General features: G+C 50.3%; 1 protein-coding gene across 21 annotated transcripts in view; it reads right to left on the reverse strand.

Moving 5' to 3' along the window:
• TNK2 (tyrosine kinase non receptor 2) overlaps positions 1-26,330 on the reverse strand; it is a 46,336-nt gene that overhangs the window by 14,012 nt on the left and 5,994 nt on the right. For 2 of the 21 annotated variants that reach the window (XM_034659984.1, XM_034659990.1), the window contains exons 1-5: positions 11,124-11,437; positions 4,494-4,674; positions 3,367-3,437; positions 1,273-1,494; positions 137-289 (exon numbers count right to left, since the gene is read on the reverse strand). In XM_034659984.1, the coding sequence (XP_034515875.1) occupies positions 137-289; positions 1,273-1,494; positions 3,367-3,437; positions 4,494-4,674; positions 11,124-11,393 (897 nt within the window). In that variant the 5' untranslated portion in view covers positions 11,394-11,437. Of the gene's footprint in view, positions 1-136; positions 290-1,272; positions 1,495-3,366; positions 3,438-4,274; positions 4,430-4,493; positions 4,678-8,418; positions 8,812-11,123; positions 11,444-13,224; positions 13,348-26,330 lie in introns of those variants that run through there. The other 19 variants (XM_034659981.1, XM_034659957.1, XM_034660010.1 and 16 more) reach the window with 17 other exon arrangements.

Below are 26,330 nucleotides of genomic sequence, written 5' to 3' on the forward strand. Positions count from 1 at the left end.
CTCTGCCACATCAGTGGGGGACCAAAGCGTCCCTCATCAGGATGGAGGGACGAAGCCCAGCGCAGGCAGGGCGACCGGCAGATCTGGGGGTGCAGAGACCCTGCCTGAGCACCCGTCTGCCACCCGCAGCACTCACCATCTTCATGGGCGGCGTGAGCACCACACCGTACAGGCGAATGAGGTTGCGATGGTCAAGCGAGTGCATGGCGTTAACTTCCCGGATGAAGTCGTCCATGGCCTCCGGCTGGCTCAGCACATCAGGCTTCAGGCACTTCACAGCCACACTCACCTGCCCGGAGTGGGGATGGGAAGGCGTCAGGACAGGCCCCAGGCCCCAACACTCTGAGCCGACCTGCTCCTCCCTCCAACTCGGTCCAAACAGCCCTGCCTCGGGTCTGCTCACCTGGATGGGTGAGCACGTCACAGGGGCCTGTGGCGTGGCTGGGGCAGGGCAGCCCCCCTTCCTGGGAAATGCCCAGGTTAAATAAGAGATGACCAGTGTGATGACAGAATATTAAAATATTGTCATAAAATGCAACACTAAAAATGTCTTTGGTGTGGAAGGAAAATGTTGTAAACATAGTGCAAAAAGGGGCTCCTGGGTGGCTGGCTCGGATGGTTAAGTGTCTGCCTTCAGCTCAGGTCATCATCTCCAGGTCCTGGGATCAAGCCCCACATCGGGCTCCCTGCTCAGTGAGGAGCCTGCTTCTCCCTCTCCTGCTCCCCCTGCTTGTGCTCTGCCTCTCTCTCTCTCTCTCTCTCTCTCTCAAATGAAAAAGTCTTAAAAATATATACATATATGGCCAAAAAAGGAACCTATGGTGACAAAATCAGAAGAGTGCTTCCCTTGGAGGAAGAGGATACTCAGTGGAAGGGGCAAGAGGGTGCCTTCTGCGGTGCTGGGACTGTTCTCTATCATGATCGGGGCAGTGGTTACACAGGTCCGTGCATATGTAAAAATTCGCTAAGCTGAAATGCTAACTCTGCTTCCTCTGAGCGGCGTATTACAAACAATTGTTTTTTTCTTATTTTTTATATAACTTCCAAAGTTTTATAATAATTATTTTTATAATTGAAAAAAAGAAACAGACATGTCTAGTTAAAGCTGAGCGTGGAGTCCAGAGCAAGCCCCTTTTCGACCTGTGCCCAGCCCCATTCACATCCCAGTAGAGGGGAAAGATCTGCCTGTGGGGGGGGAACGGGACACAACTCTGCCAGAGTCTCTTAGAGGTCTGTCCCTCCGCCACATCCCACAGGACCCAGAAAGCTCACCGTCTTCCCCGAAGGGGCATCCCACTCGCCCCTGCGCACCACGCCAAAGGAGCCATCTCCTAGCTTCTCGAATAGATGCAGGTCCTTCTCCCCAATGAGGCAGGTGAGGCTCTGCAGAGGCCCTTCCCCTGCCGGGCCCCCTGGGGTGGGTGACGTCTTCCGGAAGGTGCTCTGAGAGTGATGAGGGGGGAACTCAGCCTCCAGTCGCTTTCCACTGAACACCTGTTTGAAGGCAGCCAGGGGCCAGATGGAAGCCTGAGGCCCCGTAGCCGGTCCCTCGCTCCTGCCCCACAGGATCCTCAGTTAGGCCTCCAGAGAGGTCCTGGCTTTGCCAAACTGCCAGGGGGCAGCCTGGCTGCAGGCCCTCCCCTCCTCCAGACCACACCCTCAAACGGGAACCCACAGTCTCAGTGTGGCCTTGGGGTATGTGCCAGAAATGGACTGACAGGCATGTAGCTTGTGACTGCTGTGGCCCCACACCCAGCTGTGGGGTCAGGGAGAGCCCAAAGCCACTCCAGACCCGTCTTCTGCACCACCTGTCCCTCCCTGTCCCCCTACCCAGCACAGACTCCGGCCCCTAACCCGAGTAGAGGGGCAGGAGCCCGAGGGGCCCTCCACAAACACCTCCCTTTCCATTTTTAGCCCTGGCCCCTTCTCTGGGTTGCCCATTTGGCGCTGTCTGTCTCCACCCTCCCTGGGGAGCTGACTGCCCTTCATCCGGCCAGGGGGAGAGGATAATTTGAGCCTGAGGTTGGACCGTGAATGTGTGTGTGGCGGGGCGGGGAGGGGGGGTAGATGAAGCAAGGCCTTGCTGGGGAAGGGCCTGGGAAGACAGCTGGGCTTCTGGAGGGGCACCTAGAGCCGAGAGCTGAGAAAGGAAGACTGGAGGGGACTCTGCAGCCTGGGCTGTGGAGGGAAGGGGCCAAAGGTCAGAGGACAGGAGGAAGGGGACCCTGAGTAGCAGAGTTGGCCCCATCGATCTGACTTGGCCACCCACACCGGGGCATCCCAAGCCTTGGCCTCAGGCCGCAGACTCTGTCCATTTGGGCCCCTGCCTCCCAAAGGCTGGCAGAGCCTTATCTGGATGCGTAGGGGGTGTCTCCAATCTGAGGGCCTCTTCTAGCCACTGCTCTGTCCTTCCTTCCCATAACTAAACTCCCTTATGTTTGCAAGCAGTGCTCAGCTAACAAGACCCTCCACACCTTTATCTCAAGGGACCTTGTCCACCGCCCGCTGGGGTGAGCCAGACAAGTGTCGCCAGCACCCTTACTGAAGACAAGCCTCAAGTCTGGAGAGGTTCACTGACCGACCCGAAGCCCTCCTGTGTGGTGGGTCCATGACCCCTGAATCCTGGCGTGCTGCACAGCTCTTCCCTCCTGCCTTCATCCGCTCAACAAACTCATCCTTCCCTAAAACCTGGGCAAGGGACCAGGACAGTGTCCCCAGAAAAGGCCACAGGCTCCCAAGAGACACCCCNACCCCAGCCCTGAGGCCAGAAGCGGGGAGGGAAGGCCCTGGCTGGTTCACTTCCTCTCGCATTGTCTTCCAGACAATGGGCAAAGTTCCACTGAGTCAGACCAGGGACTCACCACTCCATAGACCCAAATTAGGGCAAAGGGAGAAGGGGGGCAGGCTGCAGGGAAGGAAGCTGTCAGCAGGGCCAGATGACCAGAGAACCCCCCCCCCGCCCGCAGACTAGGGAAGGTGGGGGAGGAGGGAAGCGAGGCAAAGATGTCCTGGGTCCAGACAGTCCCCACCATTCTGCCCTGGACACTGGCCCCAATAGTCAGACAGAGCAAGGGCTCAGGTTACGGCGCACTTGTCAACGAGCGCCTGTTCCACGCCCAGCGCGACTGCACAGCGGGAGGGGATGTGAAGCCATTGTGGCACACAGGCTACTCACGTGCCATCTCTGGTGGGGACGAGACACTTAGCCAGGCAGTTCTACAAGCCCCGTGCCTAGTAAGACCCTGGAGGAGGGAAGTCTGTACCAAGGACGGATGACACCTGCCTGGGAATGGGGGCGTTTCCTAGGACTGACATCACAGGGAGGCCTGCGAGGCTGCCCACCCCTCTTGCTCCTCGTCCACGCACCTTGCTCATCCAAGACTTGCGTTTGCACATGGCCTTTCTCCTCTTCACAGCCTCCCACAACCGCCGCTGGCCTGCAGGGAAGGAAAGGGTTTCAGATGTTGTTAAGATAGTTCACAACTTCCTTGGTTTCCCTGGGGCGGGTCCACCGCTAGACAGTGCCCAGCACAATGACACCAAGGAAAAGGACCATTCCAACCAACCAGGGGCACAGTTAACCAGCCAGCACTCCACTCCTAGGCAGTGGCTCTCGAATTAGACAGAGGTGTTTAACCACCAAAATTGAACAGCAGTGGTCTTTTTCCAACTCTCAAGAAAGTAAAAAAGAAAAAAAAAATTCAAGGTAATGGGTAGAATTTGCCCAATTTTGAGTTTTTTCTCCCATAAAATTTTATTACGTTCCTGGCATCAGATACCAACTATCTGAGCCAAGACTAGCATATGTCAACGTCTAACTTAGCATGTTATCAGTTATTTAGCTATTTTAAGTTGAATGTAGTAATAAGTTTCTAATGCTCTACAAGGAATACCATGGCTTCTAGATGTTATAATCAGTACTTTCAGGACAAAGACACAGGAAAGAAATGAGTTCAACCGATACAGCAGATTTGGTGCGCGGGAAAGAGAACGCGCTCAGTTTACAGCAGATCTTTGTGAGAAAGAGACAGATTAAGAGAAAATTAGCAAACCATCTGAGGGTTTTTATCTTCTCGTGTTCACACGGCTCTCTGGACACTGACCCACCCCTCTGGTGTTCAGAATGGTGAACAGAGCAGGCTCAATCCCACATTTGTCGCGGAGGAGGAGATGGAGGAAATGCATCCGCCAAATGTCTGAGCAAGCCGCAAGGGTGTGTCTAATCCTGAGTGTCCAGAGCTTTAAGACTTCATTCTCCTCAAACTCCAGTTCACCTTTACAACTGCCAACTGCTCTCCTGCGCTCACGGTGTGCGGCATCTACCGATGCCCCGCCACCCCACCTTGGGGCTCCCGGACAGACAGCGAGCCTTCTCAGCTATGCCACCCTATGGAATGAGGAGGAGGGCTCTTCCATGCAGTTGGCAGTCCTGAGGACAGAGGAGGTAAATGGTCAGTGGGGAAGCAAGCAGCAAGGCCAATGTCCCCACCTACCAGGCCGGCCCATGCCAATCTTCTCCAGGTCCTCATTCTTGACATACTCAAAGTGGGACAGGCGGGTAACGTTGAGGTCATCCCGGAGCCGCAGGAAGTACTGTTGCAGCTGCACCTCGGACAGCAGCTCCAGCAGCCAGCCCGTGCCCTCCTCCGGCTGCATGCTGCTGCTCCCCAGCCTCTGTGGGGAGGGAAGGACGGCTCAGGGACCAAGGGGTGCAGGCAGGTGGCGGGGCACCCCGCCCTGAGTGCCCTGGGCTCACCCACATCCTACTAAGCGGCTTCAACGAAGGACTCGAATCACCTTCTTGCTCCCCAAAACAGCTGTACAGAATGCCCTGTACCCCTGTGGCCCTCTTCCCACCAGCAACAAGGGTAGAATGGGGGCAGCTGGAATACAGCCCAAGCCCTGGCGTCAGGGTCTTAAGCCCAAACTCTGTATCTGTGGCTAAGTGACCAGAGGTCAACCTCTCTCTCTGTTCTCAGAGTCACAAACCCTTTGAGAACCATGAAAACTATAGATGTGTCTCTAGGAAAATAGACACATTCTTACTCATATAAAGTTTGCATTAAAAAATTGGGGAGGAGCACCAGGCTGGCTCAGTCCATAGAACATGTGACTCTTGATCAGGGTTGTGAGTTCGAGCCCCACACTGGGTGTAAAGACTATTTAAAAATAAAATATTTTTAGGAGCGCCTGGGTGGCTCAGTCAGTTAAGTGTCCAACTCTTGATCTCAGCTCAGGTCTTGATCTCACGGTCATGCATTTGAGCCCCACACTGGGCTCCATGCTGGCTGTGGAGCCTACTTAAAAAAAAAAAAAAATATATATATATATATATATACACACACATATGTTTTAGTTGGGGGGGGGGTGTGCAGGGTCCCTTGAGACCCATCCATAGGCTCCCCAGACCTGATGAGCCCCAGAGAAAGCACTGTGGACTAGATGAGCTTTAAGTTCCACCCAATGCCTGATACCACCAGAGTCTCTCCCCCCAGATCCAAAGACCATCCCACAGGTGATCACTCGAGTGCTGTCAAGACCACACGAGTGGAAGACTAAAGGGGAGCAGAGGGTGGGGTGGGCTTTATTTTTTTAAAAAGATTTTACTTATTTGACTGAGAGAGAGAGAGAGCACAAGCAGGGAGAGCAGCAGGCAGAGGGAGAAGCCGGCTCCCCATCCCAGGACCCAGGGATTGTGACGCTTAACCGGCTGAGCCAGCCAGGCACCCGTGCAGTGGGCTTGGATGCTGGCTTGAACACGCAGCCCTGCTTAGCTCTATCCACGGCTGTCACTGCAGACCGCTGCCCAGCATTGTTAAAAGCTTTCCATTTTTTTCAAGAAATGCTGGAATTCTGAATCTAGATGTGAAATCTCGCCATTAAAATTCTTTTTGAAAAGGTAATATGTGCACATGGTAAAATATGCAAAAGGCACGCAGGAGCCATAGAGTGACATTCCCTGCCCTACTGCACAGTCACCTAGCCCCCCACCCCCAAAGCCAGCTGCCATAAACGCCTTCTGTGTATCCTTCCAGACTGTTTCTCCCCCAAAACATTCACCCATCAACCACATCATTCTGTTCCTTGTTTTCACTCAACATTACAACTTTCTCCTGACTTTTTAATTATGTCAACCAATTCAAGTTTGAAACACACACACACACACACACACACACACACACACATTCTGTGCTGGCCAAGCAAAACACAAGTGCAGGCTATAATCAGCCAATGGGCCACCAGTGAGCGACCTCTGACCTACACTCTCCGTGGCCCAAAGAGGACACAGGCACCCTTGAAACCAAGCAGCCTGACCCATTGGACCCAAACCCATACTTGTCCAAGTAAGACACTTCAGAGCTGAGGACTTGACCAGCCCAACCCCTGGCCACGTTCAGTCCTCCACCAAAGAAGACCCACAAGAGGAAAAAGGCCAGTGACCCCTCAACACCCCCCCAAGTCAGAGGTGGCCTTGGCCCCCAGCTCACACCACAGGCTGCACTCAGAGAAGCAGATACTAGCAGCTCAGGCCTAGCATGCGCCCCCTGCCCCCACAGCTCCCAGCGGTGCTGCCAGCCCCACACCAGGACTTCAGACCTTCCCAGGCAGCTCAGGGCAGTACAAAGTGACAAATGGGAGAGAGAGGTCCTCAGTTCAAACCCTGGCTCCTCCACCAAGGCAGGGGGGCCACAGGGGGCTTTCCAAACTTCAAGCTGTGACCCTTCACCCAGATGGTTCTCATGAGGGCTGTATGGCCCTCTAGGGGACATTCTTGGCTGTCATCATGCTGGGGGGCCGCTAGTGGCATTCAGTGGGTGGCTGGACACAAGAACACAAGTTATCCTGTAATGCACAGGGCAATCTCACCCACTGTCCCAAATCCCACACAACGTAGTTCATGCAGGTGAAAAACTGGTATATAATCATCTGAACCTAGAACTGAATTCCATCTTACATATGAACAAAAAAGTATTTTCAATTTCAATACACACTGAATCCATCCTAGACTGGAACACGAAACTGAGGGAAAACTGGCCTTTGTTTTATTCAGAACTTAACCAAAAGTCGTTCGCTAGTCAGAAAAATGTCACTGAAGGCAACCCACCCTTACGATTTCAGAACGCGCCTCCCAGCGAGCAGCTGCAGGTGCTGCCTCTTCGGTGGTTCTAGGCCCAACACTGACCGCTTCGGCGTGTCAGAACGTCCTGACAGGGCACAACACCTGAAATGTTATCCCCACCTTCCTTTCGTTTCTCCTTCGCACTACAGGTGACATCATGTTGACTGACTATATGGTAAAAAGGACATATTTCTATGAATGTTATTTAAGAAGAATAACAATAAAAATAACTCTAACACTTGAACTACACTTATTACACGCCAGGCAGAGTTCTAAGCACCTAGCTGTATTCACTCACTTACCCTCAACAAAACTATCTTATGCACAAAGGAGTGTGGACATAAGAGGGCAGGACATTGCTGCTTTCCAGAAGAAGGTCCCAAGGGTGCACTGTGAAACTCACTGACCCAGGCTGCAGCTCTCGGCGGCCTGGCCAGGCAAGGCCAGCCAGTACTTCCACCATCACTCCCCTGGCCCCAGAGCGAAGGGACTGCACCCTCTGCGTACCCCAAGATGTGCCTGCCAGCAGGGCGAGCAGTCTAAAGACCCCCTTCTCTTCTTGCCCAGTCTCCCAGTCTCAGGGCTTCTGGCTCCCCACTCCCACCCTCCTCTGGAGGCAGCTCTCCTCAGAACAGCTCAAAGCCATGCCCTGGGGAGTGAGGACTCAGGGAGACACAGAACCCTTCCCCTGAAGCTGCTCGGAAAGCACAGTCTGGCCTGTTTCTTTTCCCGAGACACCAGCGAACAGACGTCCCTGCTCAGCTGGACACTCCCCTCCCTGCTCTCCAGCCCCAGGAACAGGGTTGCTCTGCGTAGGGGTGTGCAGGGAACTGGAGGAACACTGGGATCCCAGTGAGAAGAGAGCAATCAGGGTCTCAGTCCTGTCTCTACCACCAAGCCCAGGGTGAGCCTGGACAAGCCCCCTCCACTCTGCTAAATGCCCCTTCCACACCAAGTTTCTTTGTCTGTGAAGCACAGGGAGGGCACTGCCTCAGCTTCTCCCCCTCCTGCTCACACTCTCCAGTTCTGTGTGTGCCAGCCCCCAGCACACCCACAGTCCCACACCTGTGTCTGACGCATGGCACGGCGCTCTCCTGGCACGCACACTTCCTGCGTACATTTTTCTAACACACTCACCAACCAGAATGCAGCAGCCGAGGGGAGAGGCCCAGAGCCCAGAACCCCTATCAAGCCCTCAGCCATTCCCAGTGTTGTACTCTGCCCCTCAGTGAACTGCTGGCTCTGGGGGCTGACCCAGTCCCCGGTCAGTCCTACCCACAGCCCCAGCCCCCACTCACTGTGTACAGGCGTCGCCGTAGTCTGGCCAGGAGAGGGAAGGAGAGCTCTAGGCCAGGGAACCGACGAGCTGCTGGCATCTCCACGGAGTTGGACCCCCTGACCAGGTCACTGGGGCTCTGGCCCAAGAAGTGGGGGAGCAGGGGCTTTAGCTCCTGAATTCAAGGCTCTGTCCAGAATGGAAGTTGACCAGAGGTCTGCCCCAGGAGTTCCCCAAATCCCACACCAGGGGTGGGAAATGGGGCAGAAAAACAGGGTGGGCCCCTTTTCTCTGCTGCACAGCTGTTTCCACAGCTGGCTAGTCTGGCTGGAGCAGGTTAGCTCTTCTCTGGGCTGGCTGCAGCCTGGGTCCTCTGTCCTGTTTCTCTGACTTCTCTTCAGTGCAGTGGTCACAGCTCAGCCCTACTCCCTGGCTCCCCCGCCTGACGGCCCTCCCTCCCTCCTCCCTCCCTCCCCAGCTGAGCAGCTCTGACACTGGCTGAAAAAGGACCTTTCTGAATCACTGCCAAGAGGGTGGCGGGAATGGGGGGACTCTTCCTCCCAGCCACCCGCGCTGGCCCCCCTGCCTCCCCATACACAAGGCCCCCTGTCTCTGGCTTCCACCCCAGCCCCCATAGTCGCTGACAACTCCTGGGATTTTAGGGTGGGGGCTATGTGAATCAAGCAGCAATGTACAAAGAGGGGCTACAGGCTCCCATATGGGCTTGTCTGGGGTTGTGGGGACTAGAAGACAGCCTGAGTTGGGGGCTTGGGCCCCAGACAGTCATTCCTGGGCCCTGTAGGCAGACCCTTCGGAGACCCTCCCCCATCTCCAAGTCCCAGCCTTGGCTGGGCGTCTCCTGGCTCAGGCCCTAATGTGGCCCCGTTACCCTGGTGCCCGACGGAAATAGGAGGCCGGCAGCCTGCCAGAGTGGGGCAGTCCAGCCAAGAGCGAGGGGGGGTTGTGGGGGTGAGGAATCTCCACCCCCTCCCCTGGGGTTGCCTTGCACTGCCCACAACATCCAGGGTGCCTCCTCCCCCAGAGCAGTTGGCTAAGATCCAAAGCCCCCTCAAAACAAACAAATATACCCTTAGACCCTGCTGGGATGCACAAAGCAATAAGATTCCAGACTATAGGATTTTTCTTGTATAGCACCCCCACGCACAGATAACAGCCTCAGCTAAAAGGAACTGGAGACACCCCATCAAGCCCCCATAGGCCCCCCATGTTCCTACAGCTGACAAATGATCCCTCTGCCCCTCCTCAAGAGTGCCAGCTGCTCTTACACCCCCCTCACTACAGCCCCCAGACACACCTGACAGCTGCAGGAAGTCCTCGCAGTCTCCCTCAGCAACCCCTCCCCCCTCAGCAGCCATGCCCAGGGAGCCCGCTTCTTGTACACTGCTCTCTTGTCCCTATCCAGCTGGCTACCAGCACTGGGAACCCCAGCTGGCTGGTGGGGCAGGCAGCTGGCTGAGAGTTTGGGGGAGTTAGCATCTTAGGCTCTCTTTCCAGGACCTCTCTTAGTACTCAACCTTCCTAGCAGGGAGGTTACCTGAAAGGTCTGCCACTTCCTGCTCTGACCCCTTGGAGGGGGGAGAAGGTAGGTAGGTAGGGGGTGTGGGGTATTGGTGGACACTCCCAGCACTCAGTCCTTCTTACCCAGCCCCGTGTCATCCACCACCCAAAGCCTGTGGAGTCAGCCAGGTACAGCCTCCCCTTGGTCCAGTGAATCATCAGTCTGAAGCTGGGGTCAGAGCAAATGGACAAGATGAAGTCAGGCTGAGGTCACACTGGAACTGACTTTTCCCCAAACCCTGACAGACAATGCCCATGGCTCAGAGAAGCCTACTGCCGACTTCCCACCAGGCACCACCCTGAAGGAGCCCTGGGGACCTGACTTTAGGGAACAATTTAAGCAAAATTATTCTCTCTTCTGTAAGATAGGGGCTGCTGGATCAGAATGGCCAGATTAAAAATTCTAGCTACCCCCAAAAGATGTGCCCCAAATCCATCAGAACCCCACACCTAACTCTTCCCTTAGACGTCAGGTAAGAAGAAGCCTCACAACAGCTTGCTCAGCAATCCAGCTGGGAAAGGCTGTGAGAAAAAGCAAAGCATGGTCAGAGGTCAGAGCTCAAGCCAGTTCTTGGACCCCTTCTCTTAGTCCTGGAAAACACCCTCCACCTTTTCTGTCCCCCTTTGTCCTGTCAGCTACCGCCCTCTGCCGACCAAGAGAGAAAGTGCTTGATCTACAAGAAGGGAAGCGGCTCCATGAATACAGTGATCATCTTTTCTACAGCAAACAAGGACATTTAGCTTGATATGCATATTCGGAAAGTAAGCAAGAATGTCCAGGGAAAAAGGACTCAGTGCCCATAAAAGACTACACCCAAATTCTGGCGCTGCTCCTGGGGGCTCCCGTGGAGAGTTGAAGAAAGCCCAAAAAAGCAGTTTCACTGGGTCCCACAGAACGCAGAGACGCTGAGGCAGGTGGCGGCATGGGTCATTTACCACCACTGCCTTGCCCCTCACCTGTCACACACATACACAAACACCTCTTCACCCAGCCTCTCAGCCCCCCAGGATCTGTCCTGGGGCCCAGAAGCACAGACACCCCTCACTCCCGAGAGGCTGCTGCAGAGCCGGGCTGGGCCCTCAGCTCCTTGGCAGATGATGGGGTCTAGGACCCAGGTACCTGGCTATCCCCCAGGCTTCTCCCATTACCTGCTGTCCCTCCTCACCCCCAGCCAGGCGCTGATATGCAGATCTCTCCCCCATGGCACCCAAACTCCCGGCGTTCGGGCCAGGGAGGGGAGCAGAGCCCTCCCGCAGCCCCCGCCCCTCCGGCGGCACCGGCAGCGGCAGCGTCACTGCCCTGCGTCCTGAGGGGCCGGGCCTCCAGCATCCTCCAGAAGGAGGGCAGGGGCTGCTAGAGCGCCTCAACCGGGAAGGCCGGTCCATGGCAGCCCCGCACACCCGCCCACAGCCTCTCATCCGCCGCCGGCCGGCCGGCCAGAGCCCGAGCCCAGGCCGGAAGGTCGCGGTCTCCTGTGCTGGGCCCGCGGCCGGTCCTTCCCCCAACCCCGTCCCCAGCCTCCATTCCAAGGAGCCGCCGCCTCGGCGCAGCACCACCACCGGCTGACCCCCCGGGGAGAGTCAGGTGCCGCGGCGCGCCCCCACCTCCAATGACCGCAGGGCTACAGCTCCCCTCAGACCCTGGACCACCTCCAGGACCCCACAGCTCCACCGCCACCAATTAGGTCCTGGGGATTCAAAAAGGAGCCCCCTATTCCATAAGGAGGTCCATCCATGAAGCTCACGTAAGAGGAGCCCCATCCTGACCTGACCTGAGAGCCCTCCCCTCCTTGGGGCCTGATGCCTATCCCTCCACCTGCCGGCTTCCACACCAGCAGGCTCCAAGCGTGCGCCCACCTGCCGGGCTCCTTGAGGCTCCACTCCACTCTCCACTCCCCTAGCGCCCGAGAACCTGCCCAGCCGCGGAAGCCACGCCTCCCGCACCGGGAGGCAGAGGGAGACCACAGCCCGCACCAGCCCCACGCCTCTTCCCAGCCCGGCCTTGACATCTCCCTCTCTGCCCCCCCCCGCATCCCCCTCCCCCCAAGACTGCACAGGCTGTGTGCCTGGGAGCTCAGGGCAGGGCACAGCGCTGGGGCTGACCTCTGGCCTCAGAAGAGTGCCCCGAGTGCCCACACTCCCCACGGGAGGAGGTGCTCCAACACGTGCCCACGCAGGGCTCTGTCACCCAGCACTGGGGTGAGGCCACTGCTAGCAGAGGAAGTCCCACTACAGAGGCTCCTCCTCTCCCACCAGCCCTGAGGGCCCCAGGGTGCCCCACGCACACCCTCTCATTCTGCTGGCATCTGAAGCATCCACTGACTCCATAGTACCAGGTATTTAGGGCTGAGCTCAGGGAACCCTCCCCTTCCGGAGTTGGGGCAGAAGAGGAGGGAGATGCTGACACACATGCCCCCCAACACACATACACACAAACTCAACCTCCCCCAATAAACTCAACCTCAAGACTGAGGAAAGAGACCCCAGGAGGATACTAGGTGAGTTCCTACAAGGCTCACTCTCCTCAAAAGCTCCTTCTCCACCTTGAAGCACGCTGGAGTGGGGGGGTGACCCTACCAGGCAGGAGATCTATTCCAGGCAAAAGGTCCTGGGCATCTGACCGCAACTATAGTAGAAACTAGTTTTGTGGGAGGCTGCAAGAACCCAAAGTCAGGAGACTGTACTGACCCAAAGTTAGAGAAAAAGAGGCTGAAAATGCCAGGCCCATTGCTGGATGAAGGGTCTGATCCAAATCATTCCTCTTTCCTGCTTTCTCCTTACCCCACCCCCAATAACTCCCCTGCTTCCTAAGGCCATCCTAAGGCCTCAGGGATCCAAACTGCCTCTAGGATTTGGGGAATCCACCCTACATGTATACCCCTCCAGTCTATAACCTGCCCCTAAAGGGAGCTGGGAGTTCCCAGGAACCAGCTTGCCTCTGCTGTCCACTCCCTTCCCCCAGCCTCTCCAGCAGCATCAGTGAAGTGACAAATCCACTCCGAGGAGCAGACATGACATGTAATTTCCGGCCAAGAGATTTTTCCAAAACAATCTACCGTATTCTTGGGAATATATGCCAACCTCGCCTCCAAGCCAGCCCTCTCCCACCCATACCCTCCCTCTTCTCTAAGCCCTGGAGGGAAAACAACATATTGGGGAAGAGGAGGGGGGCTTATAGTTCCTCTCCCAGCCAGAGGATTATCTTGCCTCCACATGCCAGCCCCACCAAGCCCCGAGAGCCTCAACTCACCCCCTCTGTATGCAGGCCCCAAGCTTCTGGACCAAAGCCAGGCTGGCTCCCCTTGGGATCTCACCCCAGAGCGAACTGCACCAGGCAACCCCACACCTTCAGGTCAGCCCAGGTCTGACATCACACTGGTCTGGGGAGGAGGCTGGCCCGGGGCCATCGGAGAGAGGGGGTGATTCAGACACACGCCATGGCTGTCCACACCCTCTCCATCTCCAGGATGCAGGGACCAGCCCCTCCCAGGAGAACTTGGCAAGCTGCAGTTCTGAGGAGAGACAAAGCTGAGGCATACTGGCTTAGCAGTGCTGGACCCCCAGGCCCCAAGTCCAGCCCTGGAGCCTCCTCACCCCTCTCCTTAACTGCTGATATTTCCCAAAGACTTCTGAACTCCCCGTTCCTTCTCCTCTCAGTGTATGCTCTGCTTTCTAGGTGTCACTTCTCTCCTCCCGGGGCTCCAATTACCACGTGCTCTCTCTCCATTTCTAACCTCCTGAAGCTGTAGGCCCACGTTTCCAGACAGTTCCAGGACAGTTCCACCAGGAAGATGCACCGGTACCACAAATTCCGTATATCCGAACTGAGCTCATCGTCACCCCCTTAAAGCTAGCTAACACATGCTCCTATATCCTGACTAAAAATACCACGAGCCAACACTGGCCACCCAGGCTAGAAACCTCACCCCCACCCCACCCCCAACTGTAACTTCCTACCTTCCCCACAGGGCAGGCCACAAAATCTTGTTTCTGCCTCCTTATTCCTCTGATCAATACCAATGGGATCAAGAATCAGACAGACCTGAGCTGAAATCTTGGCTCTGTCACTTTCCAGTTGGGCAACTTTTGGGCAATGACTTAACCTCTAAGACTCAATTTCCTCATCTGTAAAATGGGAATAAAAAGCACCTCCTTCGTAGTGCAGATTCAATGAGATAATGAATAGCAACCTTAGCACAGCAGCTGGCACACAGCTGCCTACTGCTATTATTGTCATCTGAAGTGCCCCCCCCGGCTTATATCCTTCTTTAACTCAATAAGCCAAATACAAGGCCCTTCAGGATCCGCTCCTTGCCTATTTGTCCACCTCCATACCTTATCATTTTCTTCAAACATCTCCATGTTCCAATCAAATCAGATACGTGCCCTTCCCGATATAAAATCCATGCACAGAAATGAGTTGCATTTCTATACACTAATAATGAGACAGAAGAAAAAGAATTTAGGGAGTCAATACCATTTACAATTGCACCAAAAACCATCAGATACCTAGGAATAAACCTAACCAGGTTTAGGCAAAGGATCTGTACTCAGAAAACTATAGACCATTCATGAAAGAAATTGAGGAAGACACAAAGAACTGGAAAAGCATTCCATGCTCATGGATTGGAAGAACAAATAGTGTTAAAATGTCTATGCTACCTAGAGCAATCTATACATTCCATGCAATCCCTATCAAAATACCATCAACTTTTTTCACAGAGCTAGAACAAATAATCCTAAGATTTGTATGGAACCAGAAAAGACCCCCAAATAGCCAAAGGAATGTTAAAGAAAACCAAAGCTGGTGGCAGCACAATTCCAGACTTCAAGCTCTATTACAAGACAGTACGGTACTGGCACAAAAACAGACACATACATCAATGGAACAGAATAAAGAACTCAGAAATGGACCCTCAACTCTATGGTCAACTAATCTTCGACAAAGCAGGAAAGAATATCCAATGGAAAAAAGTCCCTTCAACAAATGGCGTTGGGGGGCGCCTGGGTGGCTCAGTCGGTTAAGCATCTGCCTTTGGCTCAGGTCATGATCCCAGGGCCCTGGGATCGAGCTCCATGTCAGGCTCCCTGCTCAGTGGGAAGCCTGCTTCTCCCTCTCACACTCTGCTTGCTGTGTTCCCTCTCCAGCTGTCTCTCTGTCAAATAAAATCTTAAAAAAAAAAAAAAAAAAAGATGAGGGCCTCTAAAAAAACAAACAAACAAAAAAATAAATGGTGTTGGGAAAATTGGACAACCACATGCAGAATGAAACCTGACCATTTCCTTACACCATACAAAAAAACAGACTCAAAATGGATGAAAGACCTAAAGGTGAGACAGGAATCCATCAAAAGAACACACGCAGCAACCTCTGTGACCTCGGCCGCGGCAACTTCTTGCTAGACACGTCTCCAAAGGGAAGGGAAACAAAGGCAAAAATGAACTATTGGAACTTCATCAAGATAAAAAGCTTTTGCACAGCAAAGGGAACAGTCAACAAAACTAAAAGACAACCAAAAGAATGGGAGAAGATATTTGCAAATGACATATCAGATAAAGGGCTAATATCCAACATGTATAAAGAACTTATCAAACTCAACACCTAAAGAACAAATAATCCAACCAAGAAATGGGCAGAAGACATGAACAGACATTTCTCCAAAGAAGACATACAAATGGCCAACAGACACATGAAAAAATGCTCAACATCACTCAGCATCAGGGAAATACAAATCAAAACCACAACGAGATACCACCTCACATCGGTCAGAATGGCTAAAATTAACAAGTCAGGAAATGACAGATGTTGGTGAGGATGTGGAGAAAGGGGAACCCTCCTACACTCTTGGTGGGAATGCAAGCTGGTTCAACCACTCTGGAAAATAGTATGGAAGTTCCTCAAAAACTTGAAAACAGAGCTACCCTACGACCCAGCAATTGCACTACTAGGTATCTACCCCAAAGATGCAAATGTAGTGATCCAAAGGGGGCACCTGCACCCCAATGTTTATAGCAGCAATGTCCACAATGTCCACGGAAAGAGCTCAGATGTCCAACGACAGATGAATGGGTAAAGAAGATGTGGTACATATATACAATGGAACGTTACTCAGCCATCAAAAAAATGGAATCTTGCCATGTGCAACGATGTGGATGGAACTAGAGAGTATTATGCTGAGCGAAATAAGTCAATCAGAGAAACACAATTATCATATGATCTCACTGATATCATATGATCTCACTGGAATTTAAGAAACAAAACAGGATCATAGAGGAAAAAATAAAAGACGAAATTAGAGAGGGAGACAAATCATAAGAGACTCTCAATCACAGGAAACAAACTGAGGGCTGCTGGAGGGGAGGAGGGTGGAGGGATAGGGTACCTGAGTGATGAGCGTTAAGGAGGGCATGTGATCTAATGAGCACTGGGTGTTATATAAGACTGATGAATCACTGACCTCTACCTCTGAAACTAATAATACACTATACGTTAATTAACTGAATTAAATTAGAAAATTAAATTGAAAAAAAAAGATACTTGCCCTTCCCTGGACACACTCCCTTCTTTAATTTTAATGTCTCTAAGCTATTCTCTTTGTGATGGTCCTTCTCTATGGCTACATGATGAACTCCTACGCATCCCTCAAGACCCATGTCATCATCTCCTCTCTGTAAATTGCCATTTCCTACCCCCAAATGGTTATTTTTGCATTCTTTCCATGTTAGCCTTAAAATAGTATTTGAAAACAGGAATGGTATAAACATATAATATAGTTAACCCTTAAACAACATGGGTTTGAATAGAGCAGGTCCACTTATACATGGATTTTTTTCGATAAATACAGTACAGTACTAGAAATGTATTTTCTCTTATGATTTTTAGTAACATTTTCTTTTCTCCAGCTTACTCTGTTGTAAGAATACAGCCCATAATACATACAACATATAAAATATGTGCTAATTGACTGCCTATGTTATTGGTTAAGTTTTTCAGTCAATAGTAGGCTATCAGTAGTTAAGTTTTGGGGGAGTTAAAAGTTATGTGCAGATTTTCAACTGTGCGACAGGGGTCAGCAGCCCTAACCCCAACGTTGTTCAGGAGTCAACTATGGTATAGTACATGTGGAAAACAGCCAAATGAATTTAAAAATTTTTTATTATCCATCATGCTCTGATCCTTAATGGGTCACTATTCTTATAACAATCTGCATTAGTACATAATTCTACTGCGAGAGTCTCTAAACAAACCTCTACTGTGCTTTGTATCTTGTAAAGTAACCATCTGTTTTTATTTGTCAACTTGAAGGCAGAAGCTGGCAAGGTACCTGGTCAAGAGAGCTTGCTGAGAGGGACTTCAAACCCGTAAGATGGACCCTGGGGAAAGGAGGGCTGCCTTCCTTCCAGGACACCAGGACTAAGCCTCACTGGCTCCCCCGCCTCCGCCCGCCCTGGCTTGGCTCCCTCCCAGTATTTCTAATCCAGAAAAGCAAGCACCTTTGTGGAGAGAGGGGCTGCCAATCTCATTACAACCACTCCTGTCCCAGACCCACTAAGCTACTTTGCTCCCACAAAGCCGTTTCAGCACCGGGGACTCCACGGCCAGTCCCTCAGGCAGAGACAGCCCCGGAATCGCCTTCTGCAGAAGGCTGCACTCCCACTAGACTCTGCAGGGAGAGCTGGAGCACAGCACACCGCAGCCCTGACGGGAAGGAGTCCAGTGTGTCGGGCATCCCAGCCTCACCAAAGAGGGGGAGGGGGGCGAGGAAGTGACAGGGTGGGAAGGCAGGGCACAGAAGCAGGGACCCAGATCAGATACAGGGACCTGCTATGCCTCATCTTCTTCAACTGCAGCAGAGAAAGAGATGTGACTTTCAGAGAAGAAAAGGGAAAGAATCTGACTAACACCACTGCACAGACCCACACTGAACTCGACACCTCCCCACATGTACCAACTTGGTCTTGAAAGTATTCTGTTGCTGTTTCATGCTCCAGCAGCTCAGGACTGGCCTGCCAACCCTGACACCCAGAGACAGGACCCTGAGAGCCCTAACACATTCCCGGAGCACTCCTCCCACCAACAGAACACCACTCGTGTGCGGCAGAGGATAAATTCCAGCAGCTGTCTGGACTTTGTGCACACGCACACCAGGCACGTCCTGGTGCCAGGGCTGGGATGCAGGGTACTGCAGAGAGCTGCCTCTGCCAATCCTCTGGCCCAGGCATCATCACAGCACCCAGTGATGCAGTGACTCCCGGGAAGGGAAGCAGGAGGCAGTCCAGCTCCCCGCAGCCAGTCGCTCCAGAGCTCTTCCAGGGCTGGGCAGGGGCTGCCTGGCTGGTCCTCTGCCTGCTGGCTCAGGCCTCACCCCACCCCCATGCCTTCAGCAAGAGCCTAGAGCTGAAGGGGTCTATTGTTGAGCCCTGGAGGTGGGGTGGGGAAAGAAGCCAGAGCTGTGACTGGTAGAGCAGTTATTCTGCAAGAGGGACTGCTCATCCCCTCTGGACCATGTCCATACCAGAGCCCCAGGAGCTAGCAACATCCAGTGTAGGACTGGCTGCAGAGCTCAAGAGAGGAAGGGTCTGAACCTGGGAGTGACAGAAATGATGGACTACGTCCCACCCACTATATCCTGCCTATCCATTTTACCAATAAAGAAACTGAGACCCTGAAAGGGGAAGGGACTTGCCTGGTCCAACGCACTTACAGAGCTATCATGTGGAACTGGGGGAGATCAATAGTTCAGAGGGGTGGTGATTCTTTTCTAGCCAGAGGGGCAGCCACACCAAGGTCAGGGACGAGTAGAGAAAGGTAAGGGGCCAGGAGGGGAGACCCTGCCTTATTAAGAGACACAGCAAATAGGAGACAGGCAGAGACAGGAAGGACCCAGTGTTCTCATACCCAGCTGAGGCCCTTGGCTCCAGGGCTCCCAGGAGGCACCGCTGCTGAAGCAAGAGACCAGGCCAAAACTCTCACTCCAACGACCCCTCAATCACTCTCCACGTACCTACTACATGCTCACCCTGTGCTAGGGTTCTGGGGAAACAGGAAGAAGTTACAGTCTGGGTCCTCGAGAAGACACTATGTGCAGGTTCTTTTTTTTTTTTTTTTTTTTGCTTTTTAATGGAAAGCAACCAGTTTTTTTAATTAATGACTGAATGTGTTTGTTTGTTTATTTTAGTAAACTCTACGCCAATATGGGGCTCAAACTCAAGACGCTGAGATCAAGAGTTGCAAGCTCTACCGATGGAGGCAGCCAGGTGCCCCTGCGTGCTGATTCTTTAACAGTTTTACCTAGGGGCACCTGGGGGGCTCAGTGGGTTAAGCAACCGACTCTTGATCTCAGCTCAGGTCTTGATCTAATTATTAATTAGATCTAATTATTAATTAGATCTAATGATCTTGATCTAATAATTAATTTAATTTAAAAACAAAAAAGCTTTATCTTTTTTTTTTTTTTTTGGTGGGCCGCAAAGTTTATTGAGCCGTAATAAAGTTTATTGAGTGACAGAATACAAAACTCCCAAAGAGGGAGGGGACCCGAGAGAGTTGCCCAAGCTTTATCTTCATTGACTGATTACAATCCTCCCCTTACTACCCTGCATTATCCTTGTTTTACAGATGAGAAAACCAAGGTTTGGAGAGGTGACCAGGGTCACACAGTAAGACAGGAAGCCAGGACTCAGCCCATATACAACAGCACACTGAATTTCTTGGCTGAAAGATGCGGGCCCATGGAGGGCAGAGCTGGAGTCCTATCATTAAATACATACCGGAGGAATCCTGGGACTCTGTGAGGAAGTTTAAAAAGAGGATAGAAGTTCCAGGAAAAGACAGCAGATTGCACATGCACACGATTCCACTCCTTCCTGAAACCCCACCAAAACTTCAATTTTAAAAAGAGAAAAGAAAATTGAAGAAAATTTTTTGAACAGCAGAAGTCCCTATGGATGGGAAGAACAGCAGAGGAAACAGCCACAAGACTTTGGAAGCTAGAAGGCAGCTGGGCCAGTGACAAGTGGGAGCAGACCGGAGAAACATCACAAGCCCCAAGGTGAGAAGCACCTGACTGGCCCCATAGAAACCTAAAATGGCCTGGGAGATGGAAGCCCCAAAAACCTCTACAAGAAGAAGAGGTGGGAGGGGGGGAAGTGCTAAAAACATAGAGTATTACTTAAAAGCTATTTAAAAAGCAGTAAGACCCCCCCTAGACTCCTTCCCCATACAAGGCCACTGGATGACTGTCCCTGTACCAACCTGCAAAGGCCAGGGATTTCCCTAGAGGGGATAAATGGAACATCTCGAATGGCACAGTGGGCCTCGTGGAGAATGGGGGGCAGGGGGCGGGAGGGAGGTGTGTGTGTGTGTGTGCTACATCTCAAACAAGGAGAGCACACACTGATGTTGAGATCCCAGTGCCCTTCTCTACTTGCTCCTGGAACATGGAGCCAGGCTTCCACCTCTTGGCAGGAGACAACAGTGTCTTTTCTGGTGACTCTGACAAAGTCAAGAAAGATATAAAGATACCAACGCCAGGAGTTCCCAACAAATGGCCCATCCAGGTCACCACACAAAGAAGCTCCACCAACGAGACCATCCAGTGCTGTAGCTCCCCACCCCCAGCTGAGAGCTGACAACACAGAATTACCAGACACCCAAGGCAAGCCTCTAACATGGAAGACAGAGCAAACGGCATTGGAAAAAGCAACCAAGAGGAAACAGACTATGCAGGAGAAAAAAAGTTCAGACAAAAAAACGCTCATTAATATATATTCAGAGAGATAAGATGTTGTCTCTCTGGATATCATGGGGGGGGAATTACAAACACTGTAGGTGACATACAAAATTCAACAGATCCATCCCTACCCCACCAAACCAAGAGTTTGGCCCACAGCAGGTGCTCACTCATAAATATCTATTGAACGGATAAATGAAATAGTGAATCTCAAACTTTAATGCACACAGATCACCTGGGATCTTGTCAAAATGCAGATTCAGAGTCCATGGATATGGTGTAGGGCCTAAGATTCTCCATTTCTAACAAGCTCCCAAGTGACACAGGTTTTGGTCCAGTAGACCACACTCTGGGAAGCAAGGGTCTTCTGGAGGTGTTCTTTGCACTGGCTATGCATTAAAATCACTTGAAACTAGTGGAGTGTCCGCGTGGAGCACCCCCCCACACCCCGCCGCTGAGATTCTAATCAACTTGGCCTAGGCGAGACTGACACATCGTATCTTAAAGCTTCTTCAGAGGAATTCGGACTGGAGTTGAGAACCACTGCTCTAGAGAAAGCCTGTAATTGTACCAATCATTTGACCTGGCCAGAACAGTCCTATTCTCACATATTCTCTCCCATTGTTGATACCGACCACTCTTCCAGAAGGCCCTTCTCACTATGGCCATGAGCAGTTTACAGGACGACTTATACCAGTGATGTTTCTTAATGCTGTGTAAGTCCCACTAATGTCAGTGGATGGAGAAATCATTCTACTGAAGTCCCAAGAAATTCATTCTGAGAATGTTCTTATTAGATTCTCACACTTACCCTAACCTTCCTCATTTCTTTGTAACTCTGGACCTTAAAACTTTCAGGTTAAGCCCTTTTAGGGAGGAGTTTTTTGTTTGTTTTAGTGAAATGTGGATATTTCCCTAATCAAAAATCCGAATCTATTCTCCCAATGTTCCTACTACTAAAGTTGAATTCAGTAGTTTTATGTCTATCTCATCCATGCCACACATGGGATAAAATAATATCAACAGACATTTACTGCTATTAAAATTGCTAAAATTACAATAGAAAGGATAGAGGATAAAGTTCAGGTCTTCCACAATAAAGAGCAAAAGACACAAAGATGGCAAACAGAAGAGAAAGAAATAAGAAAACCATATGATCAGTAGAAGAAGGCCCAATATCTAAACAAAAGGAGTTTGGGAGAAGGTGGGGAGGGAGGGAAATGACCAAAATAATACAAGAAAACTTCTCACACCTGATGTACAAGTCTCCAAATTAAAAGGGTTCACTGAGCATACAGTGCCAGATGAAAACAGACCCACAATGAGCTACAGAATTAGGAAATCATTAGGAAACAGAATACTGGAGAAAAAGAGAAGATCCTACACACTCCCAGACAAGGGAGAGGGTCCCACACAGGTCCGACACAGGATGCAGAGTGACTTTAGACTTCCTTGTTAACTCTAGAAACTAAAAGAATATCCTCAAGATGCCAAAGGAAGATAATTTCCAACCTAGATCTGTACATTCAGTTGATTAAGTATCAGGCTGGCAAGGTCTCCAAATAATCTCCCACCCATATACCCTCCTCTCAGGAAACTACTAAAGGACAGGCTTTACCAAAACCAGACAGTAAACCAACAAAGGGGAAGACATGGACACAGGAGATCCAACACAGAAGAGCAGTGAAGGAGATGCCCAGGATGCTGAAAGGAGGTCCCAGGAGGATAGCTAAGCATCTGTGATAGATAGCAACCAGACCATGCTGCTGCAGGGCACAAGGCTCTGAAGGAGACCGCTACAGAAAGATACATTCAACAGAACAACTACAGAATTAACATCGTGAGAAATTTAGACAGCTATTGGAATCTGGCTAATTGAAACATGCATAGAAAACTAAGCAAACAAACAAAAGCAACTCCAGGGAGAACAAAAAGGTGTGCGGGAAAGGAAAAGTCATCACAATTTACTACACCATAACAATGTGAACATAGACAGGAGACTGAAGGAAAAATGAGATACTTCTAGAGTGGACAGACTGAAAAATGAGAAGGGTGAAAGGGTGGCAATGAGGGAAATAAACTCAAAATCTCATCTTTGGCCAAGATGGAATAACAAGGATCACATTTACTCTCCTGACTGAAACAACAACAACAATAAAAGTGCAAAATATACAACATGGTTTTGAAGACACCAGGTATCAGGAAACAAAAGAAAGGATACCTACAACAAAAGAAGTCAGCCCTATGGTTGAGTTTTCAGGCTACATCACAGAGAGGGGAACCAGTCAGGTCCCAAAAGACTCCGTGAGTTGAGGAGATGGAGCTGAGAGTCTGAGGAGTATCAAGAGGCCAGAGTTCACAGAACAGAGCATCAGAGAAAAGAGAGCACCACGGAAGTTTGTAAAGGGACCCCCTCAAGTATTTAGCTAAATACTAATCACCACGTGAATGTGCAGAAATTACCCAAGGCTGGGGAAAATAACTACCTGAAAGGATTAGAAGTAACAATGCCCGGTGCTCACAAGGTGGGGGGAAATGTGCCTGTTTTCACCAGCCAAACTGGAAAAGCTAGGCATTGGGTAGAATTCACAGATGGGTCTTGCCTCAGCAGGAGAACCAGTAGCCCTCTATTGAGCATAGCTCTGGTCCTACCTAACAAGTCTTTTTTTTTTTTTTTTTAAGATTTTATTTATTTATTTGACAGAGATAGAGACAGCCAGCGAGAGAGGGAACACAAGCAGGGGGAGTGGGAGAGGAAGAAGCAGGCTCATAGCAGAGGAGCCTGATGTGGGGCTCGATCCCATAATGCCGGGATCACGCCCTGAGCCGAAGGCAGACGCTTAACCGCTGTGCCACCCAGGCGCCCCAGGTCCTACCTAACAAGTCTTAAAAGCAAGACCTAAGATAATGAAACTGTTTCCAAGTCACTGCATCCCAGAATAAAGCTCAAGAATAGTCACAGGAATACAAAACTACCCAACAATAAATCAGGTAAAATTTACATTTTCTGGCATCCAATACAAAATTATTAGGCATGCAAAAAACTCAGGAACTATGACCCGTAATGAGGAGATAAAGCAATTAATCAAAACCAACCCAGAACCGACACAGATGTTAGAATTAGCAGATAAGTAAATTAAAATAATTAAATATTTAAAAATTATTAAAATTATTACTATAGAACTGTATTACTACACATACACATACACACACACACACACACACACACACACACACATATTTTTTTTTCCCCTTAAGTAGGCTCCACATCCAGCATGGAGCACAACACAGGGCTTGAACTCATGACCCTGAGATCAAGACCTGAGCTAAGATCAAGAGTTCGATGCTTAACTGAGCTATCCAGGCACTCCTAAAAATATATTTTTAAAGAGAGTGTAATTGAACTTCTAGAATAAAAACTACATTGCATGAGATACTCCTGGGTGGCTCAGTCAGTTAAGTATCCGCATTCAGCTCAGGTGATGATCTCAGGGTCCTGGAATTGAGCCCCACATCAGGCTCTCTGCTCAGCAGGGAGTCTGTTTCTCCCTCTTACTACCCTCTCTCTCTCAAATAAATAACAAATAAATAACTACACTGCATGAGATGGAAAAATAAACTGAATGGAATTAAACACAGATTAGACACTGCAGAAGAAAACGTGGTGAACTTGAAGACACAGTAATAGAAACTGTGGAGAAGAAAAATAAAATTATTTTTTAAATAAACAAAGCATCAGTGAGCAGTGGGACAATTTCAAGTGGCCTAACATTTGTATCATCGCAGTTTCCTGAGGAAAGGAGAGCAAGTTGGGAATTGAAACATATTTGAAAAGTTAATAGCCAAAATATTTCCACATTTGACAAAAAGCATAAGCCCACAGACTTAAAAAGTTCAATGAACTCCAAGCACAAGACACATGAAGAAAAATATGCCAACACGCCTCATAATCAAATTGCTCAAAATCAATTATAAAGAGAAAATCTTAAAGTGTAGCTAGAGAGGGCAAGGGAGATAGGTTATAGACTGAGAGCAAAGACAACTATGACAGCAGAGGGGGCGCCTGGTTGGCTCAGTGGAGCCATGTGACTCTTGATCTCAGGGTCATGAATTCAAGTCCCACAATAGGCACAAAGCTTACTTAAAAAAAAAAAAAGATGACAACAGATTTCCTACAGAAATGGAAATGAGAAGACAGTGGCACAACATTATTTAAGTACTGGAAGAATAAACTAATGACAAAGAATTCTAGTCTAATGGAAATACCTTTTTAAAAAAGACTAGGGGTGGCCTGGGTAGCTCAGTTGGTTAGGCGTCTACCTTTGGCTTAAGTCATGATCCTAGGGTCCTGGGATCAAGCCCCATATCAGGCTCTCTGCTCAGCAGGGAGTCTGCTTCTTCCTCTGCCCTTCACCCTACTCATGTTCTCTCTCTCTCTCAAATAAATAAATAAAATTTAAAAATAAATAAATAAAATAAAATAAAGACTAAATAAACTTTTTAAACATACAAAAGTTGAAAGAATTCATCACCAGCAGACCTGCACTACCATAAAAGAAGTCCTTCAGACAGAAGGAAAATAATACCATATAGAAATATGGATCTATGCAAAGAAATGAAGCACAGGACGGGCACCCGGGTGGCTCAGTTGGTTGAGCCAACTCTTGGTTTCCACTCATGACTTCAGGGTTGTGACACCGAGTGCCCGGTCAGGCTCCACACTCAACACAGAGTCTGCTTGAGATTCTTTCCCCCTCCCTCACCCTGATCCCACCCCGCTCCTCCCCTTGCTCATGCTTTCTCTCTCTAAAATAAGTATATAAATAAATCTTAAAAAAGAAAATGGGGCACCTGGATGGCTCAGTTGGTTAAGCATCTCCCTTTGGCTTAGGTCATGATCTCAGGGTCCTGGGATTGAGCTCCACAATCCAGCTCTCCGCTCAGCGGAGAGTCTATTTCTCCCCCCTGCGCACTCTCTCTCTCTCTCAAATAAATAAGTAAAATCATTTTTACTTTTTAAAGATTTTATTCATTTACTTGAAAGTGAGAGCCAGAGTGACAGAGAGAGAGAGGGAGAAGCAGACTCCCCACTGAGCAGGAAGCCCGACATGGGGCTCAATCCCAGGACCCTGGGATCATGACCTGAGCCAAAGACAGAGGCTTAACCGACTAAGCTACCCAGGTGCCCCTAAATAAATAAAATCTTAAACAAAAAAAAAGAGGGGTGCCTGGGTGGCTCAGTCAGTTAAGTGGCTGCCTTCAGCTCAGGTCATGATCTCAGAGTCTTGGGATCAAGCCCCACAACCGGCTCCCTGCTCAACGGGGAGTTTGCTTCTCCCTCTCCCTCTCCCCACCCTGCTCGTTCTCTCTCTCTCTCTCAAATAAATAATAAATAAATAAAATCTTTCAAAAAAAAGAAATGAAGCACTGTAAATAGCAACTACATAGATAAATAGTTAAGATGTTTTTATTAGATTACTTCAAAAGATAAATTGACTGCTTTTTTTTTTTTTAATAAACTGACTGGTTAAAGAAAAATGAGACCAGTATAGTGTGGGTTTATAAGGTGTATAAGAGTAATTTTTGGCAATAATAGCATAAACAGAGGAGAGAAATAAAAATA

This window comes from Ailuropoda melanoleuca, chromosome 1 (assembly GCF_002007445.2).
Source record: "Ailuropoda melanoleuca isolate Jingjing chromosome 1, ASM200744v2, whole genome shotgun sequence".
Classification (NCBI taxonomy): domain Eukaryota; kingdom Metazoa; phylum Chordata; class Mammalia; order Carnivora; family Ursidae; genus Ailuropoda; species Ailuropoda melanoleuca.